At 42.6% G+C, this 16,685-nt stretch overlaps 1 protein-coding gene across 4 annotated transcripts in view; it reads left to right on the forward strand.

Annotated features, from left to right (window-relative positions):
• Positions 1-16,685, forward strand: part of RBMS2 (RNA binding motif single stranded interacting protein 2) — an 83,944-nt gene that overhangs the window by 42,177 nt on the left and 25,082 nt on the right. For 3 of the 4 annotated variants that reach the window (XM_070370423.1, XM_005903445.3, XM_070370425.1), the window contains 9 exons: positions 3,752-3,831; positions 3,963-4,072; positions 4,522-4,568; positions 4,725-4,818; positions 9,767-9,844; positions 10,185-10,295; positions 10,894-10,974; positions 11,388-11,473; positions 11,582-16,614. In XM_070370423.1, coding sequence (XP_070226524.1) covers positions 3,752-3,831; positions 3,963-4,072; positions 4,522-4,568; positions 4,725-4,818; positions 9,767-9,844; positions 10,185-10,295; positions 10,894-10,974; positions 11,388-11,468 — 682 coding nt within the window. In that variant the 3' untranslated portion in view covers positions 11,469-11,473; positions 11,582-16,614. Of the gene's footprint in view, positions 1-3,751; positions 3,832-3,962; positions 4,073-4,521; positions 4,569-4,724; positions 4,819-9,766; positions 9,845-10,184; positions 10,296-10,893; positions 10,975-11,387; positions 11,474-11,581; positions 16,615-16,685 lie in introns of those variants that run through there. The other variant, XM_070370424.1, reaches the window with a different exon arrangement.

The raw sequence follows: 16,685 nt of genomic DNA on the forward strand, positions 1-16,685 counted from the left end.
GCCTGTTGGACACTGCACAGTTCTCAAACCTTGGAATCCTACTGAACAAGGACACCCTCATTTTCTGTTACATGTTGGTTTTCTTATGGTACTTGCTTTTGTCATAGCAACTACTGAAAAACCAGATTGTAGAAATATTGAACTATTTAGAGTTAGTAGTCTTTACGATAAATAGCCAATTAGTGTTGCTGTATTTTATTCAGAAAGTTAAAGTATCCCTTGCTTTGCCTCTGTGAGCTCATCACAATGACCCAGGGTGCCTCAAAGCCCAGTTTAGGAGCTATGGCTTTGAAGTCTTGAAAAGCCATGAAATCTCTTGTATGTTTCTACATTAATAACTTCAGATTTTCTTCATACATTTAGATTTTTGCAAAGTATATTTTCCTGCAAATTATAAATATTATGTTAACAATATTTACATAATGTTAATAATAATTTAGACTATGTTAGTCTAAATAAAACTGTCATACTATTTTAAAATATATCCAAATGAAATCTAAATGTAGCAATTTAATACACAAAATCATTTCAAAAATACATGGGGCATTTCTTTAAGTTACAACCCTTAAATGATTCTTATAGTATTCCTTTTTCTCTTGATTTTGTATTGCCATCTTATTTCCCTACAGAATTGTATTTTAGTTTTTAAAATATTTTTATAGTTGAAAGTCTTTGTTTGGATCATTCTGCTATACTTCTCTGCAACAAGAACATAAATTAATTTTTTTATTGTGGCTCTGAATCATTATGCATTAATCCATATGGAAATTATCTTTATAAATAGTTCACAGTTGCCCCAAACAACATAAATATTTTAAAATGTTGATACAAAATTGTTTTATATGAAATAAATTTTATTTGAAGTGCTTCTTTTAGATTTTTGTAATTAAATCATGTAGCCATCAGTGAACATTGTTTATTACTGTAACAAGACAAAATTTAGTGTCAGTTCTATTTGTGTTTTATTTCCTTGTTCACATAAATAAGTAAATGGGAATGGAAAGAGTTTTGCTAAAATAGGAATTCTTTGAGTTCTTTCTGAATTATATGCCAAGAACCAGGGTGATCTGTCATCAAAACTGACATTTTTAATTGTCAATTGACAACTTGTTGAGTCCTTTAGCTTTGTGGGAAGGAAGAATTGGAAACATGTAACTTAAAAAAACAATTTTTGTAACTCAGTCCTCTGTGCTTCCTGTTGAGCTTTGGGATGAGTCTAAAGTAAGCTGAGTGGAGTAGTTGTGAAAGGGGACCTCAGCCTTGATCATTCAGGAAAGAGTTTATGAGGAAGTTGAATTCCTGAAAGTGATTCTTTTAAAACCCTACATGCCTGTCACCCTTTTGAAAGACTCAAGAATAGGAGTAACCCAACTAAACACTGTTTGCTCTAGAATGCTCAGCATGCTTTTCACTAGAAGATTCCATTTAAGGTCTTTTTCTAGTAACTGCCAACATGGAGATTGTTCAGATCTTTAGTGGTTATTGGCATAGAAAATATACTGACTTACTTTAACTGTGGAAAAGGGGGAAAATACTGTACCCTGTCTTATGTAGATCTTCATATAATTTATAGAACATGTTTATACACATTATCTCATTTGAGCGCTGTATGGTAAGGTAGATGGAGATTTGAAGCAGAAATGAGGAATGAGTCCGGAGGACTTTGGTGCATGTTCTGACTCACAGAGCCTGTGAGTGGTGAACAGGCACCACTAATTCCTTCCTCATTTTCTCTTTTCCCAACAAGATACTTTAGCTGCGTAGCTTCTAACATTGTTCTGTCACCATAAACCCTGTCTTAATACTCTTTCTTCCTACAGACTCAGGAAATCTTTTTTCCGCATTTAAAAAATAATTGAAGTATAGTTGAATTACAACGTGGTGTTAGTTTCAGGTGTACAGCAAAGTGGTTTATGTATTTTTCATATCAGATCAGATCAGATCAGTCGCTCAGTCGTGTCCGACTCTTTGCGATCCCATGAATCGCAACATGCCAGGCCTCCCCGTCCATCACCACCTCCTGGAGTTCACTGAGACTCACGTCCATTGAGTCAGTGATGCCATCCAGCCATCTCATTCTCTGTCGTCCCCTTCTCCTCCTGCCCGCAATCCCTCCCAGCATCAGAGTCTTTTCCAGTGAGTCAACTCTTCGCATGAGGTGGCCAAAGTACTGGAGTTTCAGCTTTAGCGTCATTCCCTCCAAAGAAATCCCAGGGCTGATCTCCTTCAGAATGGACTGGTTGGATCCCCTTGCAGTCCAAGGGACTCTCAAGAGTCTTCTCCAACACCACAGTTCAAAAGCATCAATTCTTCGGCTCTCAGCCTTCTTCACAGTCCAACTCTCACATCCATACATGACCACAGGAAAAATCATAGCCTTGACTAGACGAACCTTTGTTGGCAAAGTAATGTCTCTGCTTTTGAATATGGTATCTAGGTTGGTCATAACCTTCCTTCCAAGGAGTAAGCGTCTTTTAATTTCATGGCTGCACTCACCATCTGCAGTGATCTTGGAGCCCAAAAAAATAAAGTCTGACACTGTTTCCACTGTTTCCCCGTCTATTTCCCATGAAGTGATGGGACCGGATGCCATGATCTTCGTTTTCTGAATGTTGAGCTTTAAGCCAACTTTTTCACTCTCCCTTTTCATCAAGAGGCTTTTGAGTTCCTCTTCACTTTCTGCCATAAGGGTGGTGTCATCTGCATATCTGAGGTTATTGATATTTCTCCCGGCAATCTTGATTCCAGCTTGTGTTTCTTCCAGTCCAGCATTTCTCATGATGTACTCTGCATATAAGTTAAATAAGCAGGGTGACAATATACAGCCTTGACGTACTCCTTTTCCTATTTGGAACCAGTCTGTTATTCCATGTCCAGTTCTAACTGTTGCTTCCTGACCTATATACAAATTTCTCAAGAGGCAGATCAGCTGGTCTGGTATTCCCATCTCTTTCAGAATTTTCCACAGTTTATTGTGATATGTGTGCATATACACATGTGTATCTTTTTCATATTCCTTTCCATTATGGTTTATTACAGGATACTGAACATAGTTTCCTGTGTTCTACAGTACGACACTGTTTATCTGTTTTACATATAGTAATTTGTATCTGCTTACCTCACACTCCTAATAAGCCTCCCTCCCCTGACTCATGAAATCTTAAGGAAGTTATTGGTAGCTAATAGACCTTTATAAGTATGGCCAGAGCAAAAAAATAAATATTGGCAAATTCTTAGCTTGTACAGTTTTATCAGAGTGAAGGAACAGGGAAATTCCCTGGTGGTGCAGTGGTTAGGACTCAGTCTTTTCATTGTTGTGACTTGGGTTCAATCCCTGGTCAGGAAAGTAAGATTATGCAAACAGAGCGAAAAAACCTAGGAAAGTTTCCATTAGGAATTTTGTAATAAAAAATAATGGTAACAGCCACTGTTTATTGTATTCTTATTTAGGAACCAGGCACAATACTGAATACTAGATCCATCAATCAGTATCTTCTTTGGAATATTCATAGCTTGCAGACCCCCATTATTCCTTTCAGGATCCCTAGAGGAACCAGTTGAGAAAAACCTTCATCAGAAGCTGGGGTTTCTTCTCTAAGATGCCTTGAATTTGTGTGGAGGAAGCTCTGTTTCTGTAGTTGACAATTTTTGGAGCATTTGTGGGGCTGGGAACTTAAGAGCTTTCTCTTTAAATGTAGGGAGGGTATAGATCCTGGAGAAGCTAGACCCTAACTCCTCTTGTGCTCCTTAGGATGGAGTCCACAGAGAAGTGTGAAGCCATCATCACCCACTTTAATGGAAAATATATTAAGACACCCCCTGGAGTACCAGGTGAGGCATCTGGGAATCAGGCTGAGAGGCCACAGGTTATGACTTCTGTGAAGATTCTGGAGGCTTTTTGCATGAGTGAATGGGCTAAGTGAGGTGGGACTCAGCTGCCTGTCTGTTTTCTCTCTCGGCAGCCCCATCCGATCCCTTGCTTTGCAAATTTGCTGATGGGGGTCCAAAGAAACGACAGAACCAAGGAAAATTTGTGCAGAACGGACGGGCCTGGCCAAGAAATGGAGACATGGTAAGAGGCCCTCTCAGAGACAAGAATACTAATGACATTAAAATGGAATGGATGGGACTTCCATGGCAGTTTAGTGGTTGGGACTTGGCTTCCACTGCAGGGAAGGCGGGTTCGATCCCTGGCCAGGGAACTAAGATCCTGCATGCCGAATGGGGATGCCAAGGCAAAAAAAAAGAAGGAATGGAAATTTCCATGGCTTGATTCCTGGGGTAGGCTTGAGAGCTCCAGTATGTAAATGAGCAATGCTGGCTACTTCACACACTCTTTAGTGTAAATGGGATTGTGCACCCTTCACAAGCAGGAAAACCCTGGAACAGTTACTGTGGGGACTAGTCCAGACTTGGCTTTTAATCAGTTGAACCAAACGCTTCCCCAGCCTTGAAATTCTGGGCCTGCTCCTGTTCTCACCTAAGCGCTCACAGTGTGCGCACTGTGTTCTTTCTTTCTAGGGTGGCATGGCTTTGACCTATGACCCCTCCACGGCTCTTCAGAATGGGTAAGGGTGTCGTATGTAAACAGCCTGCCTGAAAATGCCATAGTCGTGTGTCCAGGCCCTCGCATGGATTGCCTTGATGTTCATGGCTGTATCTGTCAGTGGGGGCCCTTGCTTTGCAGTTTCCTGACTCCTTACTGATGTGGTCCCTTCCTACAGGTTTTACCCAGCTCCTTACAACATCGCCCCCAACAGGATGCTCACTCAGTCTGCACTGTCCCCGTATCTTCCATCTCCTATGACGTCATATCAGGTACGTTCATGCCCAGAAAAGGGCTCGGGGTTTGCCCTGCCATCGTGTTTTAGGCTGGAAACAACTTGCTGTTTTTCCCATTGTTTCCTTTACACAGATTATATGCAAACAGTTTCACATAAAAGTGTAACACATGATCCCCTTACATGCATACAGGCTGTTGTATGCATGTACTTTGTACTCTGTATCCACCATTCCCACAAGCAAACCCATGTTAGTTTCCGCCTTTTTTTGGTCATTTTCATATACGTATAAATATATGGTTTTGGAAGTCATTGTTTATGTTATAAAAATTTGCCATATTAAATGTCTTTTTTATACTTTTCCCACATAAACCAGTGATTCTCAAAGCGTGGTCCCTGTACCTGCAGTATCAGCCCTACCTGGGTATTTTTAGAAACAAATTCTTGGACTCCACCCTAGATCCAGAGGAACTCTGGGGGATGAGTCCTACTAGCCTGAGATTTAACAAGCCCTCCAGGTGGTTCTATGCAGCTCTGTTCTAATTATTTCTTTTTAATAGTCACATTATAGTTCATGCTGCATAAATACCAGAATTCTTTCACTAGACCACCGTGAAGGGCATTCTTTGGATTTCAGTTTTTTTCTGGTACAAATGATGCTCTGGTAAACATGCTTTTGCCTGTGTCCTCACAGATGAGTGCTTTTGTTTCTAGGGGCTAGAGTCCAAGGGGTGAGGTTGTAAGGTTGAATGATACACAGACTTTTGGCTTTATAGATGTTACAGATTTCTTTCCACAAAGGCTACCAAATTCATGTTCCCACTGGCAACATATGAGAGGACCTATTTCCCTCCAGCCAGAGGTGGCATTGCTCTTGTAAAGTTTTTCCTATCTTGGTAGGTGTAAAGTACAGTGTTGCTTTAATTTGCACTTCCCTGACTGAAGCTGAGTTTAAGCATTTTTGGGTCATATTTTGATTTGTTCTTTCCTGATTACTCTTCATATACTTGGCCCATTTTCCTATTCATTTGTTCTTTTCCCATCAGCTTATAAAAACCATCAATATTATTGGGACGTCTCTGTTGGTCCAGTGGCTAAGACTTTGTGCTTCCAGTGCAGGGGCCAAGGTTCTATCCCTGGGTAGGGAACAAGATCCCACTTGCCACAAGTAAAGTTCCTGCATGCTGCAGCATACCACACATAAGACCTGGCCCAGCTAAGTTAAAAACCTCAACAGTGCACGCTCTGGGACATTCTGAAGGCTAGAGGGATTTATTTCTAAGTTACCCACATACACGTGTCAGACTTTCCTGGCTTGCTTCTGGGCAAGGAAGCAGGCTCAGCTATGGTTTTTTATCACATGATTTAAAAAAGAAAACTATCAATATTATTGGAATTTCCCTGGTGTTCCTGTGGTTAAGACTCTGAGTTCCCAATGCAGGGGGCACAGTTTCAGTCCCTGATCAGGGAAGTAAGATCCTGCATACCTGGCCAAAAAAAAAAAAAAGCTATTATAAGTGCTAATCTTCTGAATGTTATCTTTGTTACAAGTTTTTTTCCAAATTTTTTTCCCACTGCCTTTGTGGTCCTCAAACTTAGGCTGTGCATCAGAATCAGTTGGAGAGCTTTATTCAGTTCAGTTGCTCAGTCATGTCCCACTCTTGGAGACTCCATAGACTGCAGCCCGCCAGACTTCCCTGTTCATCACCAACTCCCGGAGCTTGCTCAAACTCATGTCCATCGAGTCGTTGATGTCATTAAACCTAGGTCAGAGAGCTTATTAAACTTACTGGGCACCACGCTAAGAATTTCTGATTCAGCAAGTCTAGGGTGAGAGGCAAGAATGTGTATTTCTAACAAGTTCCCAGGTGTTGCTCCTACTGCTGGTCCAGAGATCATACTTTGGGAATCACTAGTTTTTGCTATATACAAAAGTTTAACGTTTGTATATAGTTAAATATGTCTGCTTTTTTTTTTTTTTTTTTTTTACTTACAGCTTTCGAATTTCTTGTCTTAATTCAAGAGGTCTTCCCAGTCTGTACATTGTTCATGTGGTCCCCAGGATTTATTTCATTGTTTTACATTTAAATGTATAGTTACCAGGAATTTATGTTTGTATATGACGTAAGATAGGGGTCCTATTGTATTCCCTTCAAAGTATTCACCAGTTGTCCTAGCACCAAATTATTAAATAATCCATCCTTTTCCTGGGCTTCCCTGGTGGCTCTGCCAGTAAAAAATCTGCCTGGAATGCCAGAGACCTGGGTTTGATCCCTGGGTTGGGAAGATCCCCTGGAGGATGGCATGGCAACCCACTCCAGTATTCTTGCCTGGAGAATCCCCATGGACAGAGGAGCCTGGCAGGCTATAGTCCATGGGGTCGCAGAGAGTCAGACATGACTGAGCGACTAAGCACATCCTTTTCCCACTGAATTGAGATGCTACCTTTGTCATATAATAAACACTGGAATTTTTTTCTGTATCCTTTATACTCTTCCAGTGATCATTGTATCTGTTCCTATTTCAATAATTTGTTAATTTGATTACAGTGGCTTTCATAGTATGTTCTAATATTTAATAAGATAAAACCTTCTTCACTCTCTTTTTCATACTTTTTTTTGGTTTTTTTTTTTGGCATCTGTTATTCTGTGTAAGTTTATGATCATTTTATCTAATTTTTAAAAATCTGTGAGGGAGGGCTTTAATTGAAATTACGTTATACCTATATATTTAAGAGAATTGACTACTTAAAACGTACAGTCTTTTCACTTAAGATGTATTTCTTTTCATGTTCTCAGATCTTTGTTATGTCCTTCAGTAGGATTTTAATTTTGTTTATGTAGGTCTGTACTTTTTGTCGTCATCTTCAGGTGCTTATTGATACACCAAAGAGAGGTTATTGATTTATGTTCATCTATTTTGTATACAGCTCACTTAGTGAATCCTCTTATTACTATTAGTAATTGTTTAATTTAAATCTCTTAGGTTTTCTAGGTATAGTTATATCACTGATGCAAAATAATAGCTCTCTTTTCCATTTCAATTTTATGCCAGTGGTATCCCAATTGTATTTCTTTGACTCCACTACCTAATAGGTTACTATAATTGCAGTGTTTTTAATGTGGGTTAATGCTTGCAGCTAAGTTTTTGGTAATAGCCTTTAATATATGTAAGTAGTTTCTTTTTAGTCTCTGTTTTACTTTGTGATATTTTTTAAAATTTATTTTTTGGTTGTAACTCTCGGCTCTCAGAATCTTAGTTCCCCAACCAGGGATTGAACCCAGGCCATGGCAGTGAAAGCTCTGAGTCACATCCACTGGACCTCCAAGGAATTCCCTACTTCATGAATTTTTTTTTTTTTTTTTAAGTAAATGGCTGTTGGATTTTATAAAATGTCTTTTCAGCATCTAATATTACACTGACTTTTTCCTTCAATTTTGACTTATGTTTGTAGAGTTTCTGATTTTGAACAATCCCTACATTTGTGGAATAGATCTACTTGTTTATCAAGATGCATTTCTAGCTTCTCATTGCTTTTTTTCTTTTAAAATTGAGATATAAATTACAGACTATAAAAGTTTTAGAGTATGCTAGTCAGTAGTGTATATTTATAGGATTATGCAACCATCACTATTATCTGATTCCAGAATGTTTTCATTACCTCAGAAAGAAACTCTGTGCCCATTGGTAGCCGTTCCCTATTCTTCCTTCACCCTAGCCCCTGGCAACCACTGATACACTTTCTGTATCTACAGATTTGCCTCTTCTGGACATACTGTAAAAGTGGAAGCATATAGTAAATGTCTTTTGTGGCTGGACTTCTTTCACTTAGCATATTTTCAAAGTTTATTCATGTGTAGCATGTAGCAGAACTTGATTCTTTTTTATGACTGAATCATATTCCATTGTATGGACATGCCCCATTTTGTTATCTGTTTATCAGTTGATGGTCGTGTGAGTTGTTTCTACCTTTTGGCCATTATGAATAATAATAGTCATAGTATTATTGGGTAATACTGCTATGAACTTTTGTGCACAGTTTTTGTGTGGACATATGTTTTCATTTCTCTAGGGTACACACAATTACTCAGTACCTATTAACTCTACATTTAACTTTTTGAGGAACTGCCAAACTGTTTTCCAAGGTCACTGTACCATTTTACATCCCCATCTGCAGTGTATAACATTTGTTATTCAGTCCTTTTAAAATTGTAGCCATCTAAGTGGGTATAAAGTGGTAACTCGTTGTGACTTTGATTTATATCTCCCTAGTGACTAGGGGCTTCCCTGGTGGATCAGCGGTAAAGAATTTGCCTACAATACAAGAGATGCGGGTTCGATTCCTGAGTCAGGAAGATCCCTTGGAGGAGGTAATGGCAATCCACTCTGGTATTCTTGCCTGGAGAATCCCAGGGACAGAAGAGCATGATGGGCTACAGTCCATGGGGTCGCACAGAGTCGGACACAGCTGAGTGACTAAGCACAGCGCAGCAGTGACTAACGATGTTGAGCCTGTTGAATGTGCTTGTTGGCCATTTGTGTATCTTCTTAGAGAAATATCTACTCAGATTCTTAGCCCATTTTAAAATTGGGTTACTTGAAGTGTAAGAGTTGTTAATATTTTAAAAATATTCTTAAATATTTCTATTTTCTAAGGGGGCACTGAAATTGAAATTGTTAGTTGCTCAGTCATGTCTGACTCTGCGGCCCCATGGACTGTAGCCTGCCAGGCTCCTCTGTCCATAGAATTCTCTCAGCAAGAACACTGGAGTGGGTAGCCATTCCTTTCTCCAGGGGACTTTTCCCACCCAGGGATCAAACCCGGGTCTCCTGCATTGCAGGCAGATTCTTTACCATCTGAGCCACCAGGGAAGCCCCACACTCCAAACTTACTTGTGTTTTGCTGAAAAATATCAGATCATTGGGTGAAATAACAGTCTTCAGGAAGTTAACATTTTTGTTTTGTTTATTTTCGCTTCCATTAGAGAGTAACTCAGACATCTCCTCTACAAGCACCTAGCCCGTCTTGGATGCACCACCAGTCATACCTCATGCAGCCTTCAGTGAGTGTTCAGAAGTGGGCAAAAGCCAAAGTGCCAATTTGATGTAAAAGAAAACAGTGGGATTTGATGAAAGGAGGTGTGGGTGTGAGTCCTGGCTCAGTCTCTCGTGTGACCAGGTGTCTGACCTTACATTCTGTGAGTTTACTATTCTTAGACAAGAACGCCTCCAGCCTGGTAGGCAGAGTGCATGTTCCTGCTGCAGGGCCAGGTGGTTGCTTGCCTGTCATTTTCCAGGATTTTTAAATGTCTGTCAGCAGTGGTTCTGGTAGCCATGAACCTCTGCTTCCTGCAGCCTCACAGGATGCTGCCAACTAACTTTGCCCTTTGCTGCTGCTTCTAGGGTTCAGTTCTGACACCAGGAATGGACCATCCCATTTCTCTCCAGCCTGCCTCCATGGTGGGACCTCTTACCCAGCAGTTGGGCCACCTCTCTCTCAGCAGCACGGGCACGGTAAAGCAAGATATTCCTCTTATAAACTCCTGCCACACAAGGAACACCTGTGTAAGACTCTTAGGTTTAAATACTCTTGGATAAGGATGGGAATGACTTCACTGTCATCGAGGACACACTCAGAAAAGGAGATGGACTGTGAGCGAGGAATACAGCCTTCTACTCTGAAACTCATTCGTTTTAACTGATTCCTCTTCATGTAACTAAAGGATCAGTGCTCCTGTCTACGTATTATCTAGTAGGGGTTCACACACATCTCTTGAAAGCCTTATCAGAATAGTAATAGGAAGAATGGGTGAAGCCTGATAGGTTTCTCGAAGCTCAGGTGCATTCTGGTTTGTGGAGGAGTGCTTAAAACAGAGAGGGCAGTGCGTTGAGAAAAAGCAGAAGATGGGAAAGAGGAGGAAAAGCAGTCATGTAGGTAGAAGTCTCTCTAAGCCAGTGTACTTCAGAGTCATCGGAAGTGCTTTTAAAAAGCACAATTAAATTAGAATCTCTGGAGAGGGGACATAGGCACTTACAGTTTTTAAAGCTCCCCAGGTGTTTTAATTGTAGCCAAGAATCACTGCTCTGAGCCTGTCAATGCATCTCATTCCAGTATGTGCCAACAGCTGCAGCTATGCAGGGAGCTTACCTCTCCCAGTACACCCCAGTGCCTTCTTCCAGTGTTTCAGTTGAGGTAAGAACTTTATAGTCTCTTGGGGTTGAAAAGGAACAGAGGCAGGTTTTCCACTGATCAAAATCTTCCTCTCGCAGTGATGCCGATTCTGTGTTCATAAATAGCTGGTGGGTGTGTGAAGAATACAGGAAGGAGAGAGACTTAGTGCCTTTGACTGAGGCCCTTCCTCTCATTTAGCCGGACAGCAGTTAACCCCAGGGTGCTGGCTTGCGTTGACCATTGTGCTCTGGGATGAGGATAGGTTGCTCTAAAGTTGGGAAAGTGATGCTGTGAGTGTGCATGTGTGTGTGTGCATGCGCACAGGTGTGTGGCAGGGGGTAGGTCGGGGAGGGCACTCAGCGTAGTGAGGCTGCTTCAGTGGGAGGTGAGGGAAGGATGTGCAAGTTGACTCGCCTGCCTTGCCTGTGGTACAGGAGAGTGGCAGCCAGCAAAGTCAAGTGCCGGTGGATGCACCCTCAGAGCATGGCGTCTACTCTTTCCAATTCAACAAGTAACAGTGGTAAGAAACACACACCGAGGGCGGGGTGGGCTGAACAGCCTGAAATCAGACTGGTTCTCATGCTTGTCGCTCCGCCTCCCCACTCTCTCTGGCTTATGCCTCTTTTAGGGTTTCCCTCCCCGTCTTTGTTGAATATAAAAGAATTCTTGGATATGCTGATGCTCCAGACTCCAGAGGGCTGACCAGGAGTACAGCCCTTCTGTGGGCCCAGCTGAGGACTAACACTTGGTCATCGGTTTTCCCAGGCCTGGGCCTGGAAAGAGAAATCTGCACCCCCGCCTTCTGCTCTTCCTCCACTCCTGGTGGAGCCTGGGCGGGTGTTGGCTGTCACCGTTTGTGTGTGCTGCAGTCAAGGACATCAACAAAACTTCTTTTCTTTTGTGAAGAAAGTTTGCTGTTTTGCTTTTAACTGCAATATACTCTTATCCTACTCCAAAGAGACATGGTGCCTGGAACTTCTTCCCTTCTTTGTGAAAAACCATTTTTGATGTGTTGGACTTTTTTGGGAAGGCTTTTTTTTTTATAAACATTATTTCTTAAAAAAAAAAGATGTGGTGCTAGAACATTGATGGAGTCCTTTGTGGGCCCTTCTTACTGAGTTTAGCAATGGACTTTTTTTGTGGGGAGGTGTGTGTAAGAATACACAGACTTTCAATGTTTTGTTTTATAAAGCTCTTAGATCACACATCCCATCGCTTCTTCACATACATTTTATGCCTTCTTTTCCTCATCCAGATTGTTCTTTTTCTCTTTTCCATACAGCAGAACCTGCTTACTTTAACCTCTTTACAGCTGTTAATTTTGTTATTTCTTTTTTGAATGAAATTTCCTATGGAATTTGGAGGGGCGGGGCAAGGAACAGGGAGACTAAGCAGGCAGTGGAAGCGGCTTTTCCTCCCTCTGCCCTTCTGGAAGCGGAGCCTTGACCTTGGCTAAGGAGACAGTTCCACAGCCTTTGGTAGCCATCTTTGATCCAAATTGGGATGAAGACTAGGTTTTCCCTGGCAAGTTCCAGAGGAACAGACCTACTGACTTCTAATTCTTCTCATTGCCGAGGCCAGCACCACACCTTCTGAGAAAATGTCTTCTCCAGCTACAGCTTTTCAGGAATACCTGCTTTTTGCTTCCCGGAGGATCTTTTCTGCCCTGGGTCTCAGGGCCCCTCTCTTCCCTGTTGCATGTCATTGCCATGCTCAGAGCCTTTGCATTTGTGACCTTGCTGAATCCACTTAGGTTCCTTCCCCACCGTGGACCATCAGTGGCTTCACCTTTAGACCAGTGATTCTCAGAGAGGCCATTAGGCAGTCTCTGGAGACATTTTTTCGTGGTCATGTCTGGGCGTGAGGCTGTGTGCTGCTGCCATCTAGTGGCTGAAGACGAGGGATGCTGCTGAACACCCTGTAGTGCACAGGAGAGACCTGGCTCCCTGGACCAAAGAACTCTGACTCAGAATGTCAGTAGTGCCACCGTTAGGAAACCTTGATGAAGACAGTGTCAAGCCTGCCTGTGTACCAGAGGACTTGGTAAATTCCCAGCCCTGGACACACAGTGCCTTTTGACCCCCAGGCAACTAGTTGAGAGAGAACTGAGGTTCTTGAATTTTTCCCAGGCTTTGACCTTTGGCACCTCTATGTATACAGCAAGGGCTGCCCTTGAAGGGTTCAGGCCACGTGCACACACACATTGAGAGGGATCGAGGTGGGGGCTGGTCTCTGTGTGTGTGTGTGCTATGCTGGGGTGGGAAAGGACAAAGTTCTTTGTAACTGTCCAGAGCATTTGGGCCCCTTTCCCAGGGAACCAGGATGTCAAAAATAATTTTCCTTGTGGAAGGACAGCAGGGAGCTAGGAGAGAAAAGAGCAATAAATCCCATCTCAGTATTCCCAAGGTCAGGAGCCCTTCACAACAAGGCTCTGTTTTGCTCTTCAACCCCATCTCCTTCTGCAAAACCTGGCTACGTACCTGGAGACAGATTGGAGGAAGCCTTTGCCCATCGGTCCTGCACCTTCTCTTCCCAGTCACTCCCTTCTACACTGAAAGGAGAGTGCTGCTCTCCTTCACTTCCAGGTCAGGTACGTTTCCCCCAGACAGATGGAAAGCCTGATGATGGAGAATGGGGAAACAGGTGTTCAGTAGGCTGGCTGTAGGGAGAGGAAGGAGATGCTCCAGGGCGGGAAGAAGCTGTGATGTCAGTTGTACACAGAGCTTGGGCCCAGCTCGCCCTTCCCTTTGCCCATCCCAGAGTTGAGAGTCCTGATGCTCCCCACCCCCAAGTCCTCTTGTGCATCCTGAGGGTGAGGAAGTAGAGGCAGCAGACAGCAGGTAGGGGTAATAGGTAAGATGGAAAATATAAAAGATGAAATTGCTACAGTTTTCTCATGGGTAACTTCCAACCTCAGGAAGGCTTTATCTGATGTAAAACAGCCCCAAGTCCAGTAACCTTCTGGGAGGGTTTGCCTGGGCAGGTAGCTCTTGTTTCCGAGTCTCTAGTCCTTAGTCAGAAAAGTACACCATAGGTCTCTTCAGGGGCCTTGAAGAAAAAGAGAAGAGTCTAGTTCAGTTAATTAATAGTAGTTAGGGGGAACCTTGCTTTGCTAGGAGGTTTAGTGAAAGGAGGGCCTTTCATATACAGAAGCTGTTGACATTAGTGCTGCCCCTTCTCTGCCTATCAGAATTCTTGGTTCTACTTTCTCTGTATTTAAATGTTTAAATGGCTCTTATTTTGCATTGTTTTGTTTTAAAATTATGAAGTTACCTTTTGTCCGTTTTCCTCATGTGAATCTGCTTAATGGATTTTATTAATGAATATTTCTGGTTTGGGCATGGGAAGCGATGGAGTGAGAGCCTGAGGTTATTTTTGTAGTGGTTTATGGCATCGTGGAATTTTGTTTGGACCCTTTTGGGTTACACTCATGATACTTTCCCCCTAATTGTTAGTTCATTTCTGACAGTTCATAACATGATTGAGTGGGAAAAGGAGAAGGAATAAGGGCCAGTTTTTCTCTCTCAGAATGGCCCACTGGTGGCAGTGGAGCTGCTGAGGAATTACAGGGGCGTCTGCAGGCTCATAGCCCTGCGCTGGGCTCTTTAAACTATGCTAGTGTTTTCCGAATCCTGTCTTCATGGAACCCAGGTCGTACTCTCCCTGTACTTCACATCTCACCCTTGATCATTACAGTGCTCGTTAACATTCTTAAAATATTTTACTACTTGGTATTTTTCTCTTTTCAGTCAAATAGAACATACTAGAATCACTTTCTCAGATGATACAATCCTTTATTAGGCTTAGTGCCTGCCTGTCCCACCTCATGCCAATATTATTACTGCTCCTGTCTCACTCTGGATACTCAGACCTGAGGCTTTTTGGAGGAGGGTTTGGGTCGAGGTTAGGGAAAATGTAGAAATGACATTGGGGAGAGAGGTTATTTTTAGAGTATTTTTAACCAAAGGATTGGAAGAGCTGCCCAGGACTAGGAAGCCTAGTGGCTCTAAAGAGTAAATAAATACCCCTTGTCAGGAATAGATGGTGTAGTAGGGGGACATTACTTGCACTGAGTGTGAGGACTAGACTTTGTTGCTTTACTGACCCGCCCTGGATCAGGCCACCTCAGCCCAGTTCCATTCTTCTTTTCCTGACTTACTGATCAGTGAGCTCATTTAGCCCCTTGGTGCCTGCACTGCTTATCCCCTGCTGCTTCAGTGTCTGCCGTTTGGGGTGCCTACTTGTGGGTTGTTATTTTGCTCCACAAAGGTGCAGTGTGAGGGCTTGCTGGAATGGAGTGTAAACATCTAAAAGTTCTTTCGTGCACGTGCCCCACCTTCTGGGAGAGCAGCAGCATTGCACTTATTAGCAGTTTACCTCGACCTTCTTGGCCTAGGGCAATAAACTTGGGTCAGTGATCAGGTCTAAACTTGTCCCCAGGATCTGCTAGACCAACTTCAAAGAGGGTGGTATTATGACAGCCAGTCTGTAAGGGCTAGGTCTAACCTTGTGCCTTGCCACATTAACCCCTGCCTGATTCCCTCCTAAACCAACTATGCCATTTCTGTGCTACCTGCTTTTAACTCCTTCCAGGCATTAGCAGATCTCGCCTTCACCCTCGCTTTTACCCTTTCCTTTTGTAGGAGGGTCTTCTTTCAACAGCTGAGCCAGGCCTGTGAGCTCTATCCCCCTTCTCCTCTTTGCTGAATTCTGCGGCACCTCCCTAGAGGTGCTCCCCACGAGACTAGTAATGAGAGAGGTAGGTGCTCTCTCAGCCCAGCTACCACTGCTGCTTCTCCCTGGCCTGTCCACTTCCATTTCAAATGAACCTCCATTCTCCCGGGTATGGCCCACAACTTCCTTGTCCTTGTTACAGATCTACCTCACAGTTCCACAGTTCAACACGGGCACAAGCACCTGGTTTACACGTGTTTCCCCTTTACTGTCTGTCCTTCCCTTCACAAGGGTTAGGAAACGGGGGGCTAGAAAGGGCTCACAATCAAATGCAAGAATTCGTTATTTCTATTTCTGGAATGTCTTTGAGATTTTTACCTCCTTTATTCACCCTAGAATAGTGTGAACTCTTCTGTTAGATATTGCTGTGGTAGGCCAAATGATGACTGCTTAGGATATTAAGTAATGCTTGGGAGCCACCCCCAGAACACCAGCACTGAAGCAGAACTTATGACTTGTTTAAGTTTGCCAGTGGCTGCCACTAGCTGAGAAGGTAAGCATGCACCAAAGTGGCCATCTGAGGTTTTTGGAGGGTTGAAAACAGAGATATTCCTTCTCCTCCTATTCCAAGTTAGAGGGTCACCAAAACAAAACTTCCAGCCTTCAGTGTGATAAGCTTTCCCAGCTTGTAAAAAGTTCTCACAGCATTTACTGGTGTTTGCATCCCCCAACACATAACAATTTCGGGGGTGGTGAGTGCACTCCTACATGCACTTACCACCTTGGACAGGAAATAAGTTTAATTATTCTCAAAACACATTTTGTACAGTTTTTCTTTATCCAGAGGTTTCTCATTTTATACTTTTGCCATGTTTGTGCCAGTGCTGCCCACTCTAATTTTCTGACCCTTGGTATTCTCATGTTTCTTCCCTATAATTTGGTAGAACTTTCTCTTATTTCAACTTGTGGAATAAAACACAAAATCTACCTCGTGGTGTCTTATCCATGGGTGGGAAGCTGGGGAAGGTGGTGATGAGCACATACTTTTCCTGTATCAG

This window comes from Bos mutus, chromosome 5 (genome assembly GCF_027580195.1).
Source record: "Bos mutus isolate GX-2022 chromosome 5, NWIPB_WYAK_1.1, whole genome shotgun sequence".
Taxonomy (NCBI): domain Eukaryota; kingdom Metazoa; phylum Chordata; class Mammalia; order Artiodactyla; family Bovidae; genus Bos; species Bos mutus.